This window comes from Zonotrichia albicollis, chromosome 33 (assembly GCF_047830755.1).
Source record: "Zonotrichia albicollis isolate bZonAlb1 chromosome 33, bZonAlb1.hap1, whole genome shotgun sequence".
Classification (NCBI taxonomy): domain Eukaryota; kingdom Metazoa; phylum Chordata; class Aves; order Passeriformes; family Passerellidae; genus Zonotrichia; species Zonotrichia albicollis.
Window position 1 is genome coordinate 3571399 of NC_133851.1, and position 22948 is coordinate 3594346.

General features: G+C 50.5%; 2 protein-coding genes across 2 annotated transcripts; both read right to left on the reverse strand.

Annotated features, from left to right (window-relative positions):
- Positions 1-4457: 4457 nt before the first annotated feature.
- On the reverse strand, positions 4458-9073 carry LOC102067161 (keratin, type II cytoskeletal 75-like). Its single transcript, XM_005495824.3, has 9 exons — positions 8490-9073; positions 7348-7562; positions 6779-6839; positions 6490-6585; positions 6114-6278; positions 5808-5933; positions 5346-5566; positions 5069-5100; positions 4458-4962 (listed from the first exon to the last, which is right to left on the reverse strand). Exons 1-9 carry the CDS (start codon positions 8982-8984, stop codon positions 4766-4768), a joined length of 1608 nt encoding a protein of 535 aa, XP_005495881.2. The 5' UTR covers positions 8985-9073; the 3' UTR covers positions 4458-4765.
- Positions 9074-15950: 6877 nt separating this feature from the next.
- On the reverse strand, positions 15951-22400 carry LOC102066983 (keratin, type II cytoskeletal cochleal-like). Its single transcript, XM_005495823.4, has 9 exons — positions 21837-22400; positions 21062-21276; positions 19375-19435; positions 18662-18757; positions 18247-18411; positions 17743-17868; positions 17314-17534; positions 16984-17018; positions 15951-16813 (listed from the first exon to the last, which is right to left on the reverse strand). Exons 1-9 carry the CDS (start codon positions 22398-22400, stop codon positions 16524-16526), a joined length of 1773 nt encoding a protein of 590 aa, XP_005495880.1. The 3' UTR covers positions 15951-16523.
- Positions 22401-22948: the final 548 nt, after the last annotated feature.

Genomic DNA, 22948 nt, shown 5'->3' on the forward strand with positions numbered 1-22948 from the left:
AAAGGAGTGAGAGGAAGTGGCTGGAAGTGAAGCTGTGCTCCCTCAGCCTAGGACTGGCCCTTTATACCCTCCTGAGGTGGGGATGGCTCCAGTGTGGTGCTTATCCCACTGATTAACCAGGCCCGGCACACCCACAGTGAGTTCACCATGAGCATCTATGGAGCTTTCAAAAAAGGGCAGAGGTTGCATTTTTTTTTTGTGTTCAAATATCTGAGAAAATCTCAATAGTGGCTTCTCAGCTCCTGCTTGCAGCCACCCCTTTCCCACTCCCTCCTTCCACAGCTGCAGGAGATGGTTCCTTGTTGGGCAAATGCTTGCTCATCTCCAGTCCATGGATGAATCAACTCAGGTTGTGTAAGGTTAATTTGTTTGATTTTGGAACACTGGTTCCTGGTGGAGGGTCTGAGCTCTGAGAAGTGTCTGATCATGGGTTGTGGTTCTGAGCAAACTCCAGTTCCCAACCTGATGGGAGCAGTTCTCTTGTTCTCATGCCTAAACAAGAATTCTTTAAAGCACAACTGGTACAGGAGAGGGAAAGAGGTGATGAAGGGAGATCCAGGAGGGTGATGGGGGAGTCTCGGAGAACCCACCCCCAAAAAACAGCTGGGGATTGGGAAGGATGTGGAGGAAATTTTATGCATGGTGTTCTCAGACCTTTTCTTTCTGTGAAAACTGTCCACGTTCCACAGAATCATCAGGGTTGGAAGAGACCTTCAGGAGGACCCAGTCCAGCTGCCAGCCCAGCACTGCCATGATCACTCTAAGCCATGTGCCCGAATGTGCCAAATCACCCTGATCTGGACTGACAATAGATGGTGACATATCAGAACCTGCTCCAGAAGGGAGTTTCCATCATCTGTGATGCCACAAACCCTGACTCGGCAATTTCTCAGGGCTTCACCTGTGCAGATTTTTGATCTGTTTCCTGACTCATAGGACGACCTTGTCTCTACACGGAGCCACCAGGCGGCCCTCCCCATGCCTGTTGTTTTCCCCTCTTACTCACCAGGAAATTCAGTGTTTAGGACATTGCTCACAGAGGCCTCTCTTCACTCCTACCCCCTGTGGCTTCCAGGAAAAGCCAAACAGGACATTTCCCTGGTGAAGGACATGGCATCTCAGCTCTGGCACACAGAGGATTGTCCTGGAGCAGCCAAGATGCTCCCAAGAATCTGCAGCCTTGTCTGGAGGACGTTGCTCCTTCCCTGGTGCCCAGGGGTGGGCATGCTTCTCCCAGCCCCTGCAGCCCCTGGGGTTTGTCAGGGGCTCAGCTGAGCCCCCACTCCTTGGAGGAGGTGGCAGTGCTCCCGCAGACAATTTCTAAGAATCTATTGTGGGTGTGACAATGAGAGAACTAAATAAGTTTCCCAGAATCAGCCAGAAAGACTTCAGAAAGTTGAAAATCATCACATGATAACTTATTATTATAAATAACCTGCAGGTTATTTTCCTACTCTCTGTTTTCTTGTTTTTCTCAAAGATTATTTATAAAAAGGGCATCTTGTTAATTAACCAGCCAAGTGAAATATATTAATTAAATAACCAATCAAGTCCACCTAAATCAAAACTTATTTAAAAAAGCAGTCCAAAATAAACCACACATTATACCAATCAGCCTTCTGGTGAGCCTGTGTCATTTCTTACTCAACAGTGACAATCCATAGCTTTGCCCAGCCATGTCCAGGCACAGGGATGTGCCACAGGTGTTTGCAGGTGCATCTTTCAGGAGCTTGTCCTGGCACATGTGGCAGCTGAACAAAAGAGTCAATGTGACCAGGAGGTCTCAGGAAGGAAATGGGAAGTTTTCCATCATCTCTTTTTGCCTTTCAGCCAAGCTTTTTTTTATTTTTATTTCTATTTTCTCTCTCTGTTCTTGTAACATTTGCATTACACACCCTGGAATGACAATAACTGTCTTGGGAGTGTTTCAGCTCTTGTGTGTTACAACAAGCAGCCCTTTTTAAGAGAGGGGAGCTCCTGTTACTGAGCCTCAGGCTGTCCTAAAGAACTCTGTAAAATCCTTATGGGCACCAACCTGCAATCAACTCCCTCCACACACTGCAAATCCAGGCCCCTGAGTGCCAGCACCATCCATGTCATTATGACTAAGGCTTTAATCTGGGCTGGGCTGGAATTACTGGGGATCATCTTCTCCTAGTGGAATACCAGCCCCAGGTCATGGCTGCAGTCTGATGGGATGCAGGAGGTGACAGCCTGGAGACCAGGGCCCTGCTCTTCAGCAAGGACAGCTGGAGGTTGGTTGAGTATCCAAACAAATATTCTGGCCCTGGCATTTCCTGGGCTGGAGGACAGGCTTTGTACTCTCTGTGCTGTGACCCAGGTGTGGATGCAGTGGGCAGCACCTTCTGATGTCCCTGTTGGACGTGAGACCAAGTGTTGGTGTCACAGGTGATGGAAACTCCTCCTGGGACAGATTCTGATATTTCCTGGTCAGGGTGATTTGGCACATTTGGGTTTAGGGTGGTCATGGTAGTGCTGGGCTGGCAGCTGAACTGGGTCCTCCTGAAGGACATTCAACCTCTTCCAACCCTGATGATGCTGTGGAACATGGACAGTTTTCACAGAAATACAAGGTCTGGGAAATTCCCTCCACATCCTTCCCAATCCCCAGCTGTTTTGTGGTGGTGGGTTCTCCAGGACCCCTGCTAATGCCCCATGTAGTGACCCCTCACAACATGAGGCAGAGATGGGAATGGAGCTGGGGCTGGAGCACCAGGGAAGGGTCCGGAGAGCTCCTGAAGGAGCTGAGGGGGCTCAGCCTGGAGAAAGGGAGGCTCAGGGGGGACCTTCTGGCTCTGCACAACTCCCTGAGGAGGGGGCAGCCAGGGCAGAGTCAGGCTCTGCTCCAGGGGAACCACAGGACAAGAGGAAGCAGCCTCAGACTGTGCCAGGGGAGGTTGAGGTTGGACATCAGGGGAATTTCTTCATGGGCCTTGGCAGGGGCTGCCCAGGGAGGTTTGGAGTCCCCATCCTGGAGGTGTCCAAGGAAGGACTGGATGTGGCACTTGGTGCTCTGGGCTGGGTTACAAGGTGGGGGTTGCACAGGTTGGATTCCATGATCTGGGAGGGCTTTTCCAACCTCAGGGATTCTGGGATTACACACTCCCATATCCTCGTGGTTAGAGAGGGTGTGTTTGGGCAGCAGAAGGAAAGCCATTGGCTGACCTGGCCCAGGCTGCTGTTCTGATGGAGGGAGGATATTGCTCCTTCCCTGGAGGCTGCTGAGGGAGGTGTGGAGCAGGAGTGGGGACCCACAACCAAGCCTGCAGGATTTCAGGAAGGAGATTTCCTTAGGGATACACGCACAGAGCACAGGGCATCCTAGAAAATTATGGGAAACTACTGGTCGTGAAGGAAACCCTGAATCGGTCTGTCATTCCAGCACTGCCAGTTCCCTTCTGTTTCCCCAAATCCATGAGCATTTTCTTAAGAGGGCCCCTCTACTCATTACTTGAACCTATTAAAATCCAGGGAGTGAGGGCTGGCATGTCTTTTCCAGTCACAGCTGTTAATTCAAGTGACCTTCCAGCAGTGAGATCTGTCACTGCAGATGTTTCTCTGCTTTTACTTCTCCATTAATTTCTCCCAATTAGTCAGAACCACATCTGAAAGCCCTACAACCTCCTCTGTTTTTTCTTCCACCTTCTCAAAACAAGACCAACATATCCTATGAACCTGAAGAAACATTGGATCTTGAAGACTTTCACTTTTCAACAGTGAAATAAATCCCTTTCTTGGGTTTTTTAATAGCTACTAGATTAGTGATATTTAATTCAGTCTAGGGCCACATCTGGTTCATAATTCTTACTGACCAGAGTGTGGACCTGATCCTGCCCCTCTGTGTGGTTAGAGGGGAAGGAACATCAGCACCAGGACCCTGAGCCAGGGAGGGCTCTCAGCCTGCTCAGGCAGATGTTGGCACTGCTGGCTCCAAGGCGTGGGTGACACCAGGGGTTTGGGATTGATGATTCACCTGAACAGGCCAGGGGGTTTCTCTGGCTCCCCTGGGAGTTAATTCCCTCTTGTTTGAGGTTTGTGCAAGTACATCACACACCTGGCACTGGGATCTCACCCCCAGGATCCAGGCTCTTGGGTGCTCGACGGGCTGGGAGCTGGAAGTAAATGAAGCTCAGACCTTTTCCCCTATGCCTGACTCCTGCCTTGGCGTGTCCTGGTGTTTGGCTTCCAGGTGTTTTCCTTGCACAGCGGGGAGGGAATGTTGAAATCAGCACCAAATCTCCCTCTGAGGTTCTGCTGGGCTGGGGTGTTCTGGCTGCTGACAGTGAAATTCAGTAAATCTGAGTGAGGAGCAAAAATCTGAGCCTTTAACTGGTCAGGGCCTGAGGGAAAGTTCTTGGTACCTGTGTTTGCATGTGCTCTTGCACCTCTTTAATTAAAAGGACTACAAAATAGAATAAATTACATGTGCATTTTTATTAGACAAACTCCAGAAAGTGAAGAGAGACAAACAGTCATGGGACACATTTTATATACAAAATCCGGCCAAAAAATTGCTGAGCTGGAGCAAGCGAGCTGCAAATTTAACCCAGTGAGACTCAGGTTCAGGGCTGAGCCCAACAGGATGTGTGCAAGACAACACAGCTGAGAGAGAGTTCCTAAAGTAAGGCTCCTGTGGGACAGGACTTGGGGTGCAGGTGGCCCTGGTTGTGCCCACCCCGCCACGCTCCAGTAAAGGACCAGTTTTGGTGTTTTATGGTGCGTGGCGGTGACTGGAGGGAGAATTTTAGCTCCTGTAACTTCTTCTGGTGGAGGAGCTGGAGACAAACTTCATGCTGGAGCTGCTGCCAGCTCCGAGGGTGGTGCTGCTCACCCCGGGAACGCCCCCGCAGTTGAAGCTGTTCCCCAAATTGCAGATCCCCCCTCCCATGCTGAGGTTGCTGCCTCCTCCGTATCCCGATCCCACTGTTGTTCTGGTGACGGCTGCAAAGAGGAGAAGGAAATGTTTCAATATCTCCAGGCATTGGCTTCTTGGTGTAGAGACACAGGAATGTTTAAATAAGGCAATTCTTATATTATAGAGACTTACAGATATTCACTGGGACCCCATCTCCAGCCAGCCTGTTCAGGGATGGAACATAAGGAAGAGGATTAGAAGTCTGTTGATATTGGGGTGGGGGGGGGAGGACAATAAAATACCTTTCCCAGAGGCCTTTGGGGTGAAAAATAAAATCGCAGCATAATTCACAGATTTTTGTTATTTCCATTATCTGGGAAAATCCCCCCACTCTCTGCCCCCTGTTTAGCATTCCAGAAATGCTGAGCTTCTCCTGTGTCAGCCTCAGGGCTGGATGTTTCCCACCCACCTGCACTCCTCGCCCTCCAGCAGCTTCCTGTAGGTCGCAATCTCGATGTCCAGGGCCAGCTTGACGTTCATGAGCTCCTGGTACTCCCGGAGCTGCCGGGCCAGGTCAGCCTTGGCCTGTTGCAGAGCATCCTCCAGCTCGGCCAGCTTGGCCCTGGCGTCCTTGAGGGTCAGCTCCCCGCGCTCCTCAGCATCGGCGATGGCAGCTTTCAGGTTTGCACACTATGGAACACAAAGTTCTGCTCAAAGTCCCCACCCCAGACCTAGGTTTTTCTTTACCTCCCCTGAAATCACAAGGTTTTATCCCAGCACCATCAGCTCCACCAGTTTTAGTGACAGTTTTCTTTTTGAGTGAAAAAGAGTCGAACTGAGCAGAACTGCTCAGGTTGCTCCAACCTTTTCCTTCCTCTCCCTTGCAAGTCCAGAGGTAAATTGGTGAAAAGTGGGGTTTGCTGCCCTTTACCTGCTTTTTCACACTGTCGATCTCGGATCGGAGCCTCTGGACGTGGCGGTTGAGCTCTGAGATCTCCTGCTTGGTGTTCCGGAGGTCGTCCCCATGCCTGCCAGCCGTGGCCTGCAGCTCCTCGTACTGTCACAGAGAGGAACAATCAGTCAAAGGAAAATCCCCCATTTTTGGAGTTACCAGGAGCCTGGAGAGTCCCTCCTCCAGCCCAGATCAACAGCTGGGAAGGTTTTCTTGGAAGAGTCGGTCTTTATCTGTTCCAGACAAGATAAGAAGATAAGAGCATGGAAACCCCAGATCCTTCACCTTGGTCTGGTACCAGGACTCGGCCTCGGCGCGGCTCCGGTTGGCGATGTCCTCGTACTGAGCCTTGACCTCAGAGATGATGCTGTCCAGGTCCAGGTTCCGGTTGTTGTCCATGGTGAGAACCACAGAGGTGTCAGAGATCTGGGTCTGCATCTGGGACAGCTCCTGCAAAGAGCACAGGGAATGAGGTAATCCCCTTGGGAGATGCCTTTTCACTCTTCCAGGTGAGCTGCAGACCTGGGAGAGGCTGTTACAGATCGTTATCTGAACAGCTCAGGTGTTGGTGCAACTCAACAGAGGGAAAGGATTTAGCATCTCCCGGCGGGAGAGAAGTCTTCACTGAGGGCTGGGATGTTTTGGAGCTGGTTGTACTCACTGCTTCATAAAGTGCTCTCAGGAAATTAATTTCTTCACTCAGCGCATCTGCCCTGGCTTGGAGTTCCACCTTGTTCATGTAGGAAGCATCTACATCCTGGGGGATGAGAGATTCTTGGGTGGTTCACACCCCTATCAGTAGATCAGGAACATGCATTGTGATAACAGTCCAGGGAAGAAACCATAATAAAACTGAAGATGTTGGAATTGTAATGGGTGGATTTGTGACTGAGTGGGTGATCAGAGCTCTGCAGTAAGCCATCCCACAGTGCCCTGGAATTTGCTCTCACCTTCTTGAGCGTCACAAATTCGTTCTCTGCAATGGTCCTTCTGTTGATCTCATCTTCGTACCTAAAGGAGGATGGCACAGGGAGTTTTTGTTTGGGCAGGTAACTGAAAGATTTGAGTTTGCTGAAATGAATTTCCTTCAGAGCATTTTGCATACAATGCTCTTTTCCCTCAATGAGACACCAGGAGCTGAACCAGTTAAAACAAGTACATCAAAACAATTCTAACAAATCCATTATTTTTTATTTATTTCTGGCCATTAGTCATCCTCCTTCTGCTGTTTTAAGCAAATGAAATGTGCTGCTCTGAAACTTTCAGACCTACTGTGTAATTTTTCCCTCTCAGTAGGTAATTTAGTTAATAAGTCTTTGATCAGGCTCCAAATTATTCCCCAAATGTTGGCATACTCAAATCTGTTACTCCGTTACTGACAAAATTTCTCTTTGAGAAAATGTCATTGCCTGGAATTCCAGGATCCCAACCTCTCCTGGATCCCCCAGTTGGTTTTAGGATGTTGAGAGGAGAAAGGCTGCACCTGCCCAGGTGAGGAGAGCATTAGCTCAAGACTTACTTCTTCTTGAAGTCCTCGACCAGGTACTGGGTGTTGACGAGTTCTCCCTCCAGCCTCCCCTTGTCGCTCAGCAAGGAGTTCAGCTGCACCCGCAGGTTGTTGATGTAGGTCTCGAAAAGCGGCTCCAGGTTGTTCCTCACTGTTTTCATTCCCTGCTCCTGCAGCAAACTCCATTTTGTTTCCAGCACTTTGTTTTGTTGCTCAAGGAATCGGACCTGGAAGGAAAAATATCCTGAAGGGTCTTTGAAAGAACAGAGACTGGGGAGAATTTCCCTGCAAATGAGAGGGTCTCAGAACTGGCTGAGAGGGTAAAATGCTCCTTCCAGCTGGTTTGCAGAGCCAAATTCTCAACTCTTGGGAGATTTGGCTACAGGGACCCTGTTCAGTGCTAGAAACTCTGAAACAACCCTTGATTTTCTGGCTTCTCATTCATTGTTTAAATTGAGACCAGGTACAGGGATTTTGTGAGCAAAATCAAATAAGGAGCAAAGCAGGGCTTGCTCTTTAATTAAAATAACATTGTTAAGGTGCTGCTTCTCCTTCCCTTCCACAGATCTCCTCTACCCCACTAAATGTCCAAAATATTGCAGTGTTTTCCTTGCAACCACAGAGGAGCAGCTTGACCAGAGTAGGAGCTGAGCAGATGTTCTTGTGCATTAGTGAAATGTGGTGGACATACAGATTTGGATGAGATTTTGATATTTTGAACTAAAAATCCAAACATTTAGGTGACAGATTTAAATGCCTTTGAGAGAATTCAAGCATTGAGAAGCTGCTTCTCCCTTGTGCCAATTACTTGGTCATTTTAGGTGGGTTTCTGGAATTCATTTGATCATCTACAAAGCTGTTCCCAAGGCTCCTGAAATGCTCAGGCTAAAGTCTCCAGAAGGGTGGGATTCTCCTCTGGAGATTTCTTTCCCCACTGCCTGTGAGGTGTGGGAGCAGCAAATGAGGAGGAACTCAAACACTGGATGATTAATTCATAGCAACCGCTATGGAACAGGTGCCATTCCCTGGAGCTTCCAGGGCATCTTCCAGTCTTATTTCTCACTTGTATTCCTCCTTGATCAGCTTTTCTCCTCATCAAGCAGAAAAGTGTCCCTGTCAAAAAAATCAGATATTTAGGAAAGCTCAGATCTCACCTTGTCAATGAAGGAGGCGAATTTGTTGTTGAGGGTTTTGATTTGTTCCTTCTCCTCTTTTCGGATCCTTTGGATGTTAGGGTCAATCTCCAAGTTGAGCGGTTTCAGAAGGCTCTGATTGATGGAGACTTCGTGGATGCCCCCAGCAGGGAATCCAGGGCCACCCCCAAAGGCCCCGTATCCGTAGCCAAGGTTGGCTGGAACACCAAAGCCGCCCCCGTACACGCTCCCGGCGCCACCACCAAACCCTGCCGAGCCATAGAAGCTGCCACCCCTTCCAGCCACGGAGATCTTCTTGCAGCCACCAACATTGTAGAGGCTTTTGCTTCCAAAGCCCCCCCCGACTCTGGCAAAGCCACTGCCAGCATTGCAGCTGCCCAGGCGGGTGACGGAGCAGGAGCTGAAGCTGGTCCGGCACGTGTTGGGGACCATGGCTGAAGCAGCGCTGAAGCCGCTTCTCCCCCTCTGAATCCTCACGGTGGACTGGCGAGACATTGCTGGGGCTTTTTGGATTGGGGTGGATGCTGCAGCTAGAATAAAGGAGCAAAGGTGCTGGCCTGGAGCAAGGAGTAGGAGGGAAAGGAGAGAGGTGAACCTGTGCTCTGCAAGGGCTGGGGAGAGCCCTTTTATGCATGTATGAGCCTGGGATGGGTTGGATGAGGTGGATCATCTTTCTGATGAATTAGGCTTGGCATGTCCAACAGCATTCTGGAGAGTGAACTCACTCTGCACACACGCCCTGCTGAAATAATACAGCCCAGGTTCTCAGCAACAGGGAATTGTTTGGGAATAACTGTCGCCGGTCTTTGTAGACAGCCAGACTCGTCCCCATTTCAAAGCTGGAAAGTGGCGATGAGTCACACTGGGCACTGGCAGCAAAACACCGCTCAAGTGCCTGTCACTCAACACCTCTGTCATTGGAAAACTTCATCCCTCGGGATTGCTTTCGCCCCTTTTGTTCACAAGCAGGGCTTGGGAAAGTTTCAATCCTTGTGCTTTAGGAGTGGAACCGGTGCCAGTTCCACAGCCAGCCCTGCAGTCAGCTGTTTTATACTGGAGTTTTTGAGATATCTTTGTGATAAGATTCTTGTGAAATTTGCCCAGAGAGGTTGTGGACTCCCCATCCCTGGAAGTGTCCAAGGCTGGGTCAGATGGTATTTGGAACAACCTGGGGTATGGAAGGTGTCCCTGTCCATAGGACTATATGATGACCAGATGATCTTTAAGGTCATCCCATCCAAACCATCCTGTGATTCCATGGACCACGTGCAGCCACCACAGAAATCAGCAGAGTTTTGCTCCCATCTCTAAAAAGCTCAGGAATTTTCCCTCTGGAAATCCTGCTTCTCCAGGCTTATTCCACTTGTCTTATAAAAGATAATTACGTGAATAAAATTTTGACAAGATCTTTTTGTTCCTGTGTGGATTTTGACAGCTGCCACTGAGCTCTGTCACAAACATGTGCTGCCACCTCAGGTTTGTGGGTTTGGACTTTATTTTAGCAGGATGAAAACAAACAAGCAAACAACTCAGAAATATATACATAGGAGGAAAGATTGTGGGAATGGGAACTGCCTTGACTCCGCTGGCTCTGTGGAAATGGAGCGCTCCAGGGCTGTTCCCAATGCACACTTAATAAACACAATGTCATTTCCCAAGGATTTAATCAGCTCTTTCAGCACATCTGGAAGTGTGATCCTGCCTGCTGAAATCCACTAGAAAGCGCAAGATTCCCTCTGCCCAGGACCACTCTAGGACATCCTGGGTCTTTCCCACCACAGGTACCAGCACAGCCCTTTGCATTTAACAGGTGGTTTGAGTAAAAATAAAAGGTAAAAATGTAAAAAATAATTAATTTTGAGGGACAAAAAGTGCTTGTGGTGTTTTGTGTCGTTCAGGAAAATAGGATTTGTATATAATTTATTTAAACAAAAGGCTGAAATGGTAAATGGTTACCCCTGAGCAGCTTCCCCTTGTGCTGGCTGCAGGCCAGAGCAGCAGCTGCTGCAGCACAGGAAGAATGGAATAATGAGAAATCAATGGAATAATGAGGAACCACCATGGTGGGGGCAGTTGTGCTTCCATCTCCCCCTGCTTGGTCACATATCCAGGTACAGGAAACTCCCAGAATTTTTTTGTGTTCCCATTGTTTCCCAACTGTCTGAGAGGTGATGTTTGCAATAGAAGTTTTAAATTCAATGTTATTCTTAGGCAGGGTTTGTCAGGTTGGTTTTGTGTTTATTGTCAGACTGAGATTTTATTGCAAGGAAGGGCTGAATCCTGCAGGTTTTGCACAGTGAGGCCGCATCACTATGTGTGACTCTGCAGCCCTGGGAGCTAGAGGCAAGCAGATTAGAAGCAAAGTCTGTGTCCAAAGGGCATTTTTGAAAGGATTATTGATCAGTCTGGGGGCTTTGCCCACCAACAGACAGATATCAGGACTTGAGGTCATGCGATTCATTCCCACATGCTGGATTCCAGTCCCAGGCAGAAAGATCTCCAACTGAAAGAGGGGAAAATTAGGTTGGATATTGGGAAGAAATTCCTCCTCATGAGGATGCCAAGGCCCTGGCACAGGGCGCCCAGAGAAGCTGTGGCTGCCCCACTGCTGGAAGTGTCCACGGCCAGGCTGGAGCAGGCTGGGATAGTGGAAGGTGTCCCTGCCCATGGCAGGGGTGGGATGGGGTTTAAAGTCCCTTCGCACCCAAACCACTCCATGACCATAAGACATTCAAAAGCAGCTGGAAGTTGCCAGCCCATGGTTCCTTTGGGAATACTGTCTCAGCTCTTTCCATCTCCCCTAGCTCTGAGTACCTGAAAGGAGTTTTATTCCAATTTTTCCAGAGGAGATCAGCACCAAAGGACAGATCCTCCCTCCCTGGGGAGATACACAACGTGGGGAGTCCGGGTGTGCAGGGCAGAGCTCCCCCAGTTCTCCCAGTGGGATGTGTCAGTGCTTTCCTTTTTCCCCTCAGGCTCCCTTTGCATCTGAAACTTGTCTTTTTTTGGCTAAGGAATCCACCGAGTGCGTTGGAGCCCATGGTTAATAACAGCAGTAATAATGCAGCTCCTCCAAGCAACTGAGAAGGAATTAATTTCTTTCCATTCCATGTTCTGCCAGGGTGGAGGTGATGTGGTCGTCACTCATCCGGAAGGAATTTCAGAGGTAATTACAAAAGGCAGAACTGGGAGCACAAGGAGCTGTAGCTACAGGTTTGGGGTATGGGCTGATGGAAAGGGGGGTCCCCACCCTGCTCTGTTGATGAAACACAGAGTTTCCAGGTAGCTCCTGGGGGTGTGTCTCCCATGCTCCTGCAGCTCCAGACATGGAATGGATTTGCTGCTCTGGTGCAGGGACCTCCTGATACAGAGGTTCCAGAGGATGGTGCTGGAGCTCGCGCACTGCTCAGGAGCTTTTCCTCCTGATCCCACCTCAGGAGCTGTGTCTGGGCAGGTCCCTCTGGGCCAGAGTCCCTCTGGTGTGAGAGAGGCTGGGCAGGCTCTGGAGCTTCCTTCCCTGCCCCTCGTTTCCTTCCACCAGGATGAGCAGTCTCTGCAGGCCCAGAGCAAGAGGCAGGAGAACACTTTACAAACGCTGTAAACCTGGGAGTAAAGTCTTGGCTGAATTTGCATCTGGCACCATGCTGCTATCAAGGTAAAAACTTCTCCTTTGAGATTAGGGAGTTCTGCCTGTGTCAGGGCAATAAATGCAGCTCCAGCCCCTTTAGTGAGAAATCTGAGCCATTTGCCTGTGGTTTAGTGAGGAGGGATGTCTCCAACAGTTTTTCATCACCTCCTCTCCATCCCTCTACTCTGCTGCTCCTGTCCAGAATCCACCTCAGAATCCTTCATCTTCTCAGGCTGAAATTTTTGGATGTTCCTCTCTGTGTTTTGTTTGCAAAAAACCCTGTATTTGTAAAACAAGAATGTGTCAAAGTACCTTGCATTGGTTCACCTGTGCTACCTAATCTCAGTTTAATTATCAGCAAAGTCAAGGCTGTAATTTAGGTTAATTTCTTAAATTAAAGCCTTTGGGTTAAACTTGGGCTTCCAAGCTAAATTCAAACCCGACTCATTTCGGGCGTAATTTACTATTTCATCCCACGTTAATGAAGACCAGCAAGACTGAGGTTTTTCCACAGGAGACCACTGAACTCACAGCATCTCTGTGCTGTGGGCTGGGCCCTCTGAGACCTCCTGGGTGGGAGGTGAGTGTCCATGAATCCCATTTCCTGAAGGGATGAATTAGGACTAGCTCCTCAGAAGTTTTCCCATAGGTGTTTCCCCATGCTGGGTCCTTTGAGCCTGTTCCCAGCAGTATCTGGAGGCCAGTCAGCACCAACTCCTGGGTGACTTTGAAGTGTAGGTGTGACCTGCTTTCCCCAGATAATTGTTTTCTGTGCCAGCACGGAGACTCTGGGTGCACTCCAGTCTTTGCAGAGAACTTCAGCTCCCCCACTGCTGCCTGGCACACGCCTGGGAGGGCTTGTTCTCCATGGGTCTGCTGCATCTTGAAGGACCCTCAGACTTTTGGAGGGGTCTGGTACCTCCTTTATCCTGTTCTGGTGCCTGGCTAGCAGCCCCTGAAGGAACCTGGATCCTCCACATCTCCTTGTAATGCCTTTGGAGAGTTCCCTGCCCTCGGCTGGGCTGCTGGGGCTGCGACCCCACATGAAAACATGAGCTACAAAGGCTGATGGTGGTCACAGGGTATTTGTCCTATCCCATCCTTTCTCCTGGCCCTGGGGCACATCTTTTCTCTCAGTAAAGAACACAGAGCCCTGGAAATGGTGTTGCTGGGGAGTCCCACAGTTCTGGCAAGCTCTGTGCACATTCCACGTCCCTCAGCTCCATCCTGCTCCTGGCTTGGTTTTCCTTCTGAAGATCCACAGTGCTGGTGTGGAGTTTAATTTCTCCCTGTTAAAACCAGCGTGGATCAGCACAAGGAGCTGGGAAGACAAACAAGGATTGTCCATGTGTCCTGTAAAGTGGATCCAATCACAGGGCAACGATCCAGGGGGCTTGTGTTTATTTACCAAGGGATTTGTTCCACTCCTGGCCTCCAACTGCTTTGGGCAGTGGGATATTGCTCCAACCGAGCAGATGGCAGCTGGGAATATTGTTCCACTCTGGATTTGCTGCACCCTGTGTTGCCTTCCCTGCAGGCATTTCGTGTCTTGTTTCATTTACAGCCTGTGCAAATAAACAATTTGCAAATTAAAATAATTTTCTTTCATGGAAATTCTGCTTTTGAGTCAAAAAGCTGCAAAGTTTCATTTTAGAATTGTTAAGGGGAGTTGGTTCAGTGTTTAGGGACAGAATCCTTCCCATAGGAAACGTTGAAATTAAATGCTGGGTTTCAGAAAATGTTTCACCCAGTGTTTTGGTGGCAGTTTAAATCACGTGTCACATTTGACTTGAGCATGTCAAATTTTTCAGGTCTCTGAAAATCAGGAGGATGGAAGATGAATACAGCTTTTTGCATCTGCTCTGCAAATTCACTAGGAAGATGTGCCGGGATGGGCTCTTAGAACACTTCACTGGAAACAGAAAACACACAGAGCTGCTCAGGGCTTTTTTGGCTGCATCCTCACCCTCAGCGTGCAGGAGAGAGACCCAGCACTGGCTCACGGAGGCTCAGGAGCTGTCCTGGTGCCATGGGCATGGGTAAGGATTTGGCAAAGATGTTTCATGGAGGGTTCCTTGGTGGTGGACCCATGTGTTGACATGGCCAATGGTCCAACGTGTTGTGCAACTTGGGTTAAAAAGCAGAAACATCAGATTTGACACTTTCAATAATAAAACCCAACAAATTGGGCTGCTCTGCCTCCAACCACCACCTCAGTTCTGGGAGCTTGTTCCCATTCCCTCAAATCAGTCTAAGGAACAAGGCCAGATGATTGAAAATTGGGTAAAACTCTTCAGTTCATGGAGCCCAACCACTCACCCACCATAAAACCTCCTCTGGTGCAAATGGGCTGTCCCAACTTTCCCAAGACATCATTCCATGACCCTTCCCAGCTGCTGGAGTGGAGCCTCGGGATGTTCATCCCACCATAGGACCACTGGGCGGGACCATCCCTTTCCCTGCTCTGGGTCCCCACCTGCTGGAGATGCTGGGCTGGCTTGGCCAGGACTCTCACACCTGCACCAGGTGATGGATGAGGGGGTCCCATTGGTGTGGGAGCTTGGAGGCTTTTCCCTGGAAAGCTGCTCTGGAATGTTGCACGAGGGATTTTTCTGGCAGACCCAGCTTACGGCCGCTCTCCTCTCCACCCCTGGCTGGAGGTTGCAGGGATTGAGGGATGGCTGGATGGGCACTGACCATCTCCTTTTGGGACCAGCATTCCCAAAGGGCTCTGGGTCCTTCCTCATCTGCCCCCCTTCTGCCCTGGCTCTTTCCTTGCCCAAGGTTCTTGTCCTGCCATTGGGGCTGGATTCCCACCTTGCCTGGTGCTGCCCCATTCCTGCTGGGATCCACACCTGGCACTGGCAGGAAGCGGGATCAGGATATGCGTGTGAAGCCATAGGAAGGAGCCTGGGGCTGGTATGAGATCTCAGCTGAAACCCCCCAACCAGGCAGGTCATGGAAACCTCCTGGGCAGCTGGGTGGGAACTGGGAGACTGAAGTGCTGTGGGCACCTTGGGTTCACTCCAAATGAACCTGAGGCCCTGAAACTGCCCTTGCAGAGGAGCAGCCAGGACGTTTCATGGGATATTTGCACATCCCAGAGAAACGTCAGTGTGCAAACAGTGTGTGTGTGTGCAGATTTTGGGTACCTTGTCCTGTGCCTGCCCCTGCAGCTGCTCTTCCCAACCAGGGCAATGCCCACCTGCTCCAAGCCCTTCCTGCTGTGTGCCAGTCTCGCTGCATCCTTGCCATAATGCTGATGCCAGAGGTGGGCTCCTCTGATGTACAATTTACTCCTGCTTGTACAAACTAATGGCTGAGCTAAGCCCTGCATGAACCAGCCCATGAATCCCAAATAAACCCTTGGGAATCACCTTCCTTTTCCCCACTTCCCTGCACTTCCTTCCTCCAGCAGTGACAGGCCGAAAGGGCAACTTTGCAGGTAACTGCTGCAGGGGGCTTCATCCAGCTTTTGGCTCTGTTCTGAGGCAGCTTTTCCTTCCTGTGCCTCAGTTCTCCATCCATGGAATCATGGAATAGCTTGGGTTGGAAGGGACCTTAAAACCCATCCAGTTTCACCCACTTGCCATGGGCAGGGGCACCTTCCATAGGCCAGGTTGCTCATCTCACCCTCCTTTCTATTTGCCCCGACTTGTCCTAGAGGCCAAGTCCTAAAACTGAGTTTTGTTTCCTCAAGGAGCCAGTCTTGTCTCAGGAGCTGCCCTCAGGGTGTCCCCAGTGCAGCAGGGACAGGGCACAGACCAACAGCCACAGCAGGAGGAGGGAAGAAAAGCCAAAACCCAGCAGAGTTTAAAAATGACAAATGCTCTTTTATTTGACCTTACAGTAGGTTAGGCAGGGAAGTGAGGAGGCTGCAGCCACGAGGACAAGTAGTTAGAAATCTTATACACACAAAGCAAAAACCTTTCCCACAAGTGCCAGAGAAAACAGAAGGGGCTGGAAGAAACCTTGAATTGCAGACAAAGCCTTTGGAGGTTGTAACATGTTTTAGGGGGCAGAGGCTTTTAGAGCCTTTTGGAGATGTTTTCACTGCTGAGGACCTGGGACTGTGGTTCCACAAGGCTGTGATTCACCCTTGGAACGGGATGAACGAAATGGTTGTCCCTGTTCCATAGCGCTTCCATTTCCCTTTGAACGCCTGACTTTGAGCAGAGACCAAGGGCTTGCTGACAGAGGGGCACCACGGGGTCCGTGCCAGCCAGTGACCTGTTACAACCTGAGCTTCAGCCAAAGGCGCTCCAGATTCTCACAGAGGGCTCCTGGTCCCCCCGCTGCCCCAGAGGTGAAGGACGGAGGAAGGAGAGGCTCTAGCGCAGCTATTTACACCACGATCTGCAGGGCAGGAGGCCGGAATCGCTGACGGCCGTGTGTGCTTGCCAGCCTTATCTGATGGTCTTTTTGCTGGTGGTGGTCTTGGAAACGATCCTGACGCTGCCTCCCGTGCTGGAGCTGACGCCCCGGCTGCTCCCGGAGCTGAAGGAGCTGCCCCCGCCGTAGCTGAGGCCGCCGCCGAAGCCGCCGCTGCCGCCGAAGCCGCCGCTGCCGCCGCCGAAGCCGCTGCTGGTCATGGTGTAGCTGCTGCCGCCGCCGCCGCCGCCCATGCCGAGCCCCCCGCCCATGCCCAGGCAGCTGCCGCCGCCGTAGCCCATCCCGCTGGAGCTGCTGACCACGGCTGGAAGGAGGCAGGAACAGCCGTGTGAGGGCACAGCCGCGCTCCCGAGGCGGGGAGATCTGCGGTGTCACCCCCGTGGGGAGGGGTGGGTGGGAAGAGGTGGAAGGGACACAGATACGAAGAGGTGGAAGGAGGGGGATAGGAAGAGGTGGAAGGGAGGTGATACTCACAGACACTGACAGCTCCGACTCCTTCTCCAGCCAGCCTGTTGGGAAAGGGAAAAGTGAGCAATAATGACAAAACCTTGTCCGTGGGACCATCTAATTAGGAGTGCATGTCCTTCAGTGGGGTGGGGTATGTCTGTGTCACTGGTGAAGGGTGACAGTGCTCATTTTTATTGTTATCAGGCACCAATAACTGGAGAAACAAAACTCTGCCTACAAAGTTCACAATTTCAACCACCATTCTGTCTGCCCTGATGCTCCAGCCCCTTGGGAAGAGCTGTTTGACGCCAAGGAGATGGTCCCTGGTCAGCGCACAGCAGGTCCACGTGTCCTCACCTGCTCTCCTCGCCCTCCAGCAGCTTCCTGTATGTCGCAATCTCGATGTCCAGGGCCAGCTTGACGTTCATGAGCTCCTGGTACTCCCGGAGCTGCCGGGCCAGGTCAGCCTTGGCTTTCTGCAGGGCATCCTCCAGCTCGGTCAGCTTGGCCTTGGCATCCTTGAGGGCCATCTCCCCACGCTCCTCAGCCTCAGCAATGGCTGCTTGGAGATTGGCACACTGGGAGTGAGGAGAACAGGCAGTTGTTTCATTTGGGCTCCCCAAACCACTCTCTCTGTTGCTGGGGGTTGTGGGCATGTGGGCAGTGGCTGGTGGCTCCCAGAATGACACTGAGGGCTCCTGATGGGACCTGGCTCTTCCTGCTGAGCCTGGCCACCATCACCTCCCACCCACCTCCTCCTGCTCTGCAGGACCATCCCTCTCCCACCTGTTTCTTCACACTGTCGATCTCGTTCCGCAGCCTCTGGACCATCCGGTTGATCTCTGAAATCTCAATCTTGGTGTTCCTCAGGTCATCCCCATGTCTCCCAGCAGAGACCTGGAGCTCCTCGTACTGGTGCAAGGAAAGGAGGAGAGCACTGGTGAGCACTTGGAGATCAAGGAAGGGTGAGGGGACTTCAGGGGACAAAGTGCAAGTCTGGATGAGGCTTAAGGGGACAAGATTCCTCTGAAATCTGCTCATGGAATAATGTCACTTGCCCTTAACTCTCAATATCTGCTCGGAAGGCAGTGACTCATGCCACAGGGGACCTAGGTGTTGTCACCTACAAGAACCTGGAAGGGGAAGTGTTTAAGGCCAGTTCTGCCCGTGACTCTGTGAGCCCAAAGTCAAAACTTTTGAACATCTCATCCCTGTCTCCCCTCAGCTGATGGGAAATAATTTCTGATCATTTCTGACCACAGAAATCAGTCTGTCCCCCTGGTGACCCACCTTGTTCTGGTACCAAGCCTCGGCCTCGGCGCGGCTGCGGTTGGCGATGTCCTCGTACTGCGCCTTGACCTCGGCGATGATGCTGTTGAGGTCCAGGTTCCTGTTGTTGTCCATGGAGAGAACCACGGAGGTGTCGGACACTTGCTGCTGCATCTGGGACAGCTCCTGCAGGAGATGCAAAATATTAATTTAATGGTCTGGTGTCCACGGTAGAAACCACAGAGATGAGGTGATTTGGGAGTCCTCCCTGCTAAGATATTTTCTTGCATTTCCCTTGCTCTGTCTCCATTTTGTAACTTATTTCTGCATTATCATTTCCAAAAGGCTGGGACCACCTTCTCCTCTGGTCCCCTAGAGCCCTGGGTGTGGGACCCATGGGGCAGGAGCTGGGGGATGCTCTCCAGGAGCCACTCACCGCCTCATACAGAGCTCTCAGGAAGTTGATTTCCTCTGCCAGTGCATCAGCCTTGCCCTGGAGCTCAACCTTGTTCATGTAGGCACCATCCACATCCTAAAGAGAAGATACCAATGGTTTCCGATGAAAATAGAACACAAAGGGGCTTCAGGACACCAATGGGACTGTGTCTGCTTCAAGGTCTATTATTTATAGAATTCTGGGATCATGGAATGATTTGGGTTGGAAGGGACCTGAAAGCTCATCCAATTCCCACCCCTGCCATGGGCAGAGACCTCCCACAGACCATACTGCCTTGGACTCTTCCAAGCATGGGGCAGCCACAGCTTCCCTGGGCAACCTGTGCCACTGCCAGCAGTTCCTTCGGCTCATTTTTATGTCCCTGTGATCAAGGTATTTTTTAAATGTAATGTTCAACACTGACTGTGAGCCAGAACCAGGTTCTTGGGCAGAAGACAAAGCTTTGACTCACAAGGATGTGACCAGAGACTGAGTTGAGCTGAGCCACAAGAGGCCAGAAAACAGGGCAGCTCTGTTGGCACACAGAAGGTTGTGCCCACTCCTGGCCTCAGGAGGACCCAACCCAGGATGTGCTGATCTCCCAGCTTGACCCAGCCATGAGGGCGCAGGACCCCAACTCCCACCAAGTCTTGCTTGAACTCTGCAAGGTGAGTTAATTCCCTTTTCTGGCCCATAATTCCTAACTCAGTCACCTTCTTGAGGACCACGAACTCGTTCTCAGCACCTGTGCGCCGGTTGATCTCATCTTCATATCTGCCAGGATAAAAGAGCCAGGTGGGTTGGATGGAATGAAGAGGTGGGAGCACCCCATTCCCAAATCATCTGTTGTGGCTCATGGATATATTCCCTACTCCCACATGTTTATCCAGAGCAGACGCAGAGCAAATATTACTGTCTTTGAACTGTGGGACTCCATGGTGTGAGTAGTCCCAGTTAAATTAATATATTTTAATCACTGCCCATAAAGTCAAGCTCATACATAAATGTGCAGATTCAGAGCCCGTTCTGGCAGGAAGCAGGAGCAGCCATTCCCGGTGACCTTCGCTCCAAGCAAAGTTATGCAAAAGACTTTCAACAAAGCTGCACTGCAATGCCTACAAATGTATAATAAAGCAATCATTTGGTATTTGATTTTATAATAATGCTAATGGCTCTGAAGAACCCACTGCAGCATTTAATTAAAACAGAAAACTCCATGGTTGTGCAAGAGGGGATCATTACAGCTCTGACAGTGGTTCTGTGGAACTTTCTATGGCTCTGAGCAACATTCTCTCATCAGATAATCAGGGCAGGGCTTGGCTAGAAAGTAGACAAAACATGCAGGCTATTGAGGCAAAACCTGGCTTTCAAAGGCAGATTTGTGCCAGTCCTCTCACCAATATTGGCAGAGTTTTCCCTGCAGCCAGATCTGTTAGCGGACAAGGAAAAAGGTGGGAACAAGCCAGTGGACTGGGAACAAACTCTAGACTTAAACTGTGTTCTCTTTTCAAGAGGTAGCTCTAAAATCCAGACTGTAGAATTGATCATTTGGGGCCTAACCAGTATTTCCAAAAATCCTAGAACACATTTCAAGACCTCAAAAGCACCCAAAACCACACCAGCAGCTCTGCCAGTCCCTCCTGTTGGATCTAAGTGTTTTCTTCCCAGCTCCCCTCCCAAAAAAAATCTGTCTCTTCCCATGCTTAACTACCTAATATTAACATATTCCAGCCCTGCAGGGTGATTCTCAAATTTGCAGCCAGGACTGGTTGAAGAAGGGACATATTGTTCTCAGCCAAATAAAAGTCAATGGCCTCACCTAAAAATCCCCCCCCCAAAAATCCCTTCCAGGCAGCAGGTGCTGACTGCTGTGTCCTGAGAATGATCCATCCCCCCTGCACTGGATCCCAGCAGGGGATTAATGCTCTCCCCAGGGAAATTTTTGGCAAAGGGCTGATCATCTTCCAGGTGATGGGAGCTGAGTGAGCCTGAGCACTCCCAGGTCACCTGGGACCTCTAGAAAGGCTGGAATTTCCTTCAAAGAATGGGAAATGGGGGATTTTGGAGCTGGACATTTATTGGCTACATTTCATTCTGGTTTTGCCTGTCTATTATCCTCACAATTTACTAATTTTTCTGTCTCCTGGTATATTATGTCAGGAGACTCCAGGGATCAGACTATGATCTCTGTTATACTGGAGCACAGTTCTCCAGGAATTCTGTGCTAAACACTGACCCTGCCTGTGATAAATGTAAAGTAACACGGGATAATTCTGGGAACCCGTTTCATGCTGGGAAGAGGAACCCGGATCAAGCACCAAGTGTGCACCAGCGGGAATGGGCAAACGGCCCAGATTTTCCTGGCTGGGACAACGCCCTCCACTGAGCAGAATCCCTTACTTGTTCTTGAAGTCTTCCACCATGTCCTGCATGCTGCGGAGCTCGGAGTCCAGCCGGCCCCTCTCTCCCACCAGGCTGTCGAGCTGCCGCCGGAGGTTGTTGATGTAGGCTTCAAAAATGGGCTCCAGGGACTTCCTGGTGACAGTGTGACCCTGCTCTTGGAGGAGGGTCCACTTGGTCTCCAGCACCTTGTTCTGCTGCTCCAAAAAGCGCACCTGGGGAGAAACAAAACCAGGGACATGTGTGGAAAAACCTCACAACTGCCAGGAAAAGGTGGGATTACCAACAGAAAAGGTCCAGAGATGTTGGGACAATCAGAAGGGAATTATTAGGAGTGTCTCAGTTTAGGGCATTGGATTCTTTAAAGTATTAGAAGCTTCTGGAGATGTTTAGCAAGATTTTTTTTCAGTAGTTTTAATCAGGCCAAACACCTGTACTTGCAAGTTTAATGTTTCTCCCCCCAGTAGATGTTCAGCCCACCTTACTGGTTTAAACTGGTTGTATCCCATTGTAGAGGAGAAGAGTCATCCACCCCAGGATTGTTTTTACAGGGAAGAGAAAGAATTACTTTGTCAATAATATAAAGGCGCTGAAAAACTCATCCTTGCTAAGAGAAAACATAAAACAGTTCTTAGTTTTCAGCCAAGCCCGTGTTGTTTGTCGGCTGGGATCAGTTCAGGCAAGTCCCTAAATCCAAATGAAGTTTCTTCCTGAAGGTTTTTTCCCGAGGCAACTGATAGCATGCGTGGCTTGATGGTTCAGACCAAACTCTCACCTTGTCAATGAAGGAGGCAAATTTGTTGTTGAGGGTCTTGATCTGCTCCCTCTCATGCGTTCGCACTTTCTGGATTTCCGGATCGATATCCAGCTTGAGGGGAGCCAGGAGGCTCTGGTTGACAGTCACTTCATGGATGCCACCAGGTGGGCAAACGGGGAACCCGGGGCCACCTCGGCCACCAAATCCGGGCCCTCCCAGCCCAAATCCGCTTCCCAGCCCATAGCTACCACCACCACCGGCTCCTCCTAAGCCAAAGCCAGCGCCTGCTCCGCCACCATAGCCAAGACCGAAGCCGTATCCGCCCCCGGCTCCGCTCCGTAGACCTCCACCGACCGAGCTGTAGGAAATTCTTTTGCTTCCACCCAAGTTATAGAGACTTCTGCTGCCGAAGCCACCGCCAGCTCCAAAGCCTCCTCCACCTCCAGCTCTTCCTCCTCCAACTCTGGAGACAGAGACAGAGCTAAAACTGCTTCTGGTCCCACCACCTCCTACGATAGCAGAGCCTGAGCTAAAGCCCCTCATGCCCCCTCCAGTAGATGATCTGAAAGAAATACGGCTCATGGCTGGTTCAGTTGGGAAGACAAAGAGTAGGAGAGAGGAAAACAAAAAAAGGCTGCGCAGCAGGAAAAGAGCAGAGGGCAATGGAGACAGAAACCCCTGTAATGGGAGAGCTTGGGAGCCTCCTCTTTTATCTGCTTGGAAAACTTGGCACGGGAATTCAGAACTTGACGTGCCTTGCAGCAACTTGCCTTGTCAAACACACCTCGGCTACGGCGAGGCGCTGAAAAATGCATTGTTTGCAGGCAGGAAAGTAACGGCGAGAGGGAGCTCCCCCCTCCACCAAAGCCGCCGCTCTGAGTCATGGAATTAGCATTGAATGGGACGAGGTCTGCGCTCAGGGCAGGATGCAACATGATTCCCGAGACCCTGGGAGCCGCTTTCCCTCAGGCGAGACAAGGACTCGCTCGCTTGAGCAAAGCCAAGATTTTGCAAGTCGCATTTTCAGGTTTAGCACGTTGCATAGGCAAGAAAAATAGGGGCTTTTCCAAGATTTCCAGCTCTACAACTGGCCATGCATGTCCTGTTGTCGGCTTGGGAAAGCTGGGTCT

What these genes read in the sequence shown, in the direction of transcription:
- LOC102066983 (XM_005495823.4), bottom strand. Translation starts at nt 22,400, where the DNA reads ATGAGCCGTATTTCTTTCAGATCATCTACTGGAGGGGGCATGAGGGGC. An exon ending in GTGGAAGACTTCAAGAACAA is followed by an intron (nt 19,436 to 21,061) that starts GTAAGGGATTCT and finishes TTATCCTGGCAG; the next exon opens with ATATGAAGATGAGATCAACC. An exon ending in AGTTCGTGGTCCTCAAGAAG is followed by an intron (nt 18,758 to 19,374) that starts GTGACTGAGTTA and finishes TCTTCTCTTTAG; the next exon opens with GATGTGGATGGTGCCTACAT.
- LOC102067161 (XM_005495824.3), bottom strand. Translation starts at nt 8,984, where the DNA reads ATGTCTCGCCAGTCCACCGTGAGGATTCAGAGGGGGAGAAGCGGCTTC. An exon ending in AATTTGTGACGCTCAAGAAG is followed by an intron (nt 6,586 to 6,778) that starts GTGAGAGCAAAT and finishes CTCATCCCCCAG; the next exon opens with GATGTAGATGCTTCCTACAT. An exon ending in TCGACAGTGTGAAAAAGCAG is followed by an intron (nt 5,567 to 5,807) that starts GTAAAGGGCAGC and finishes TGTGTTCCATAG; the next exon opens with TGTGCAAACCTGAAAGCTGC.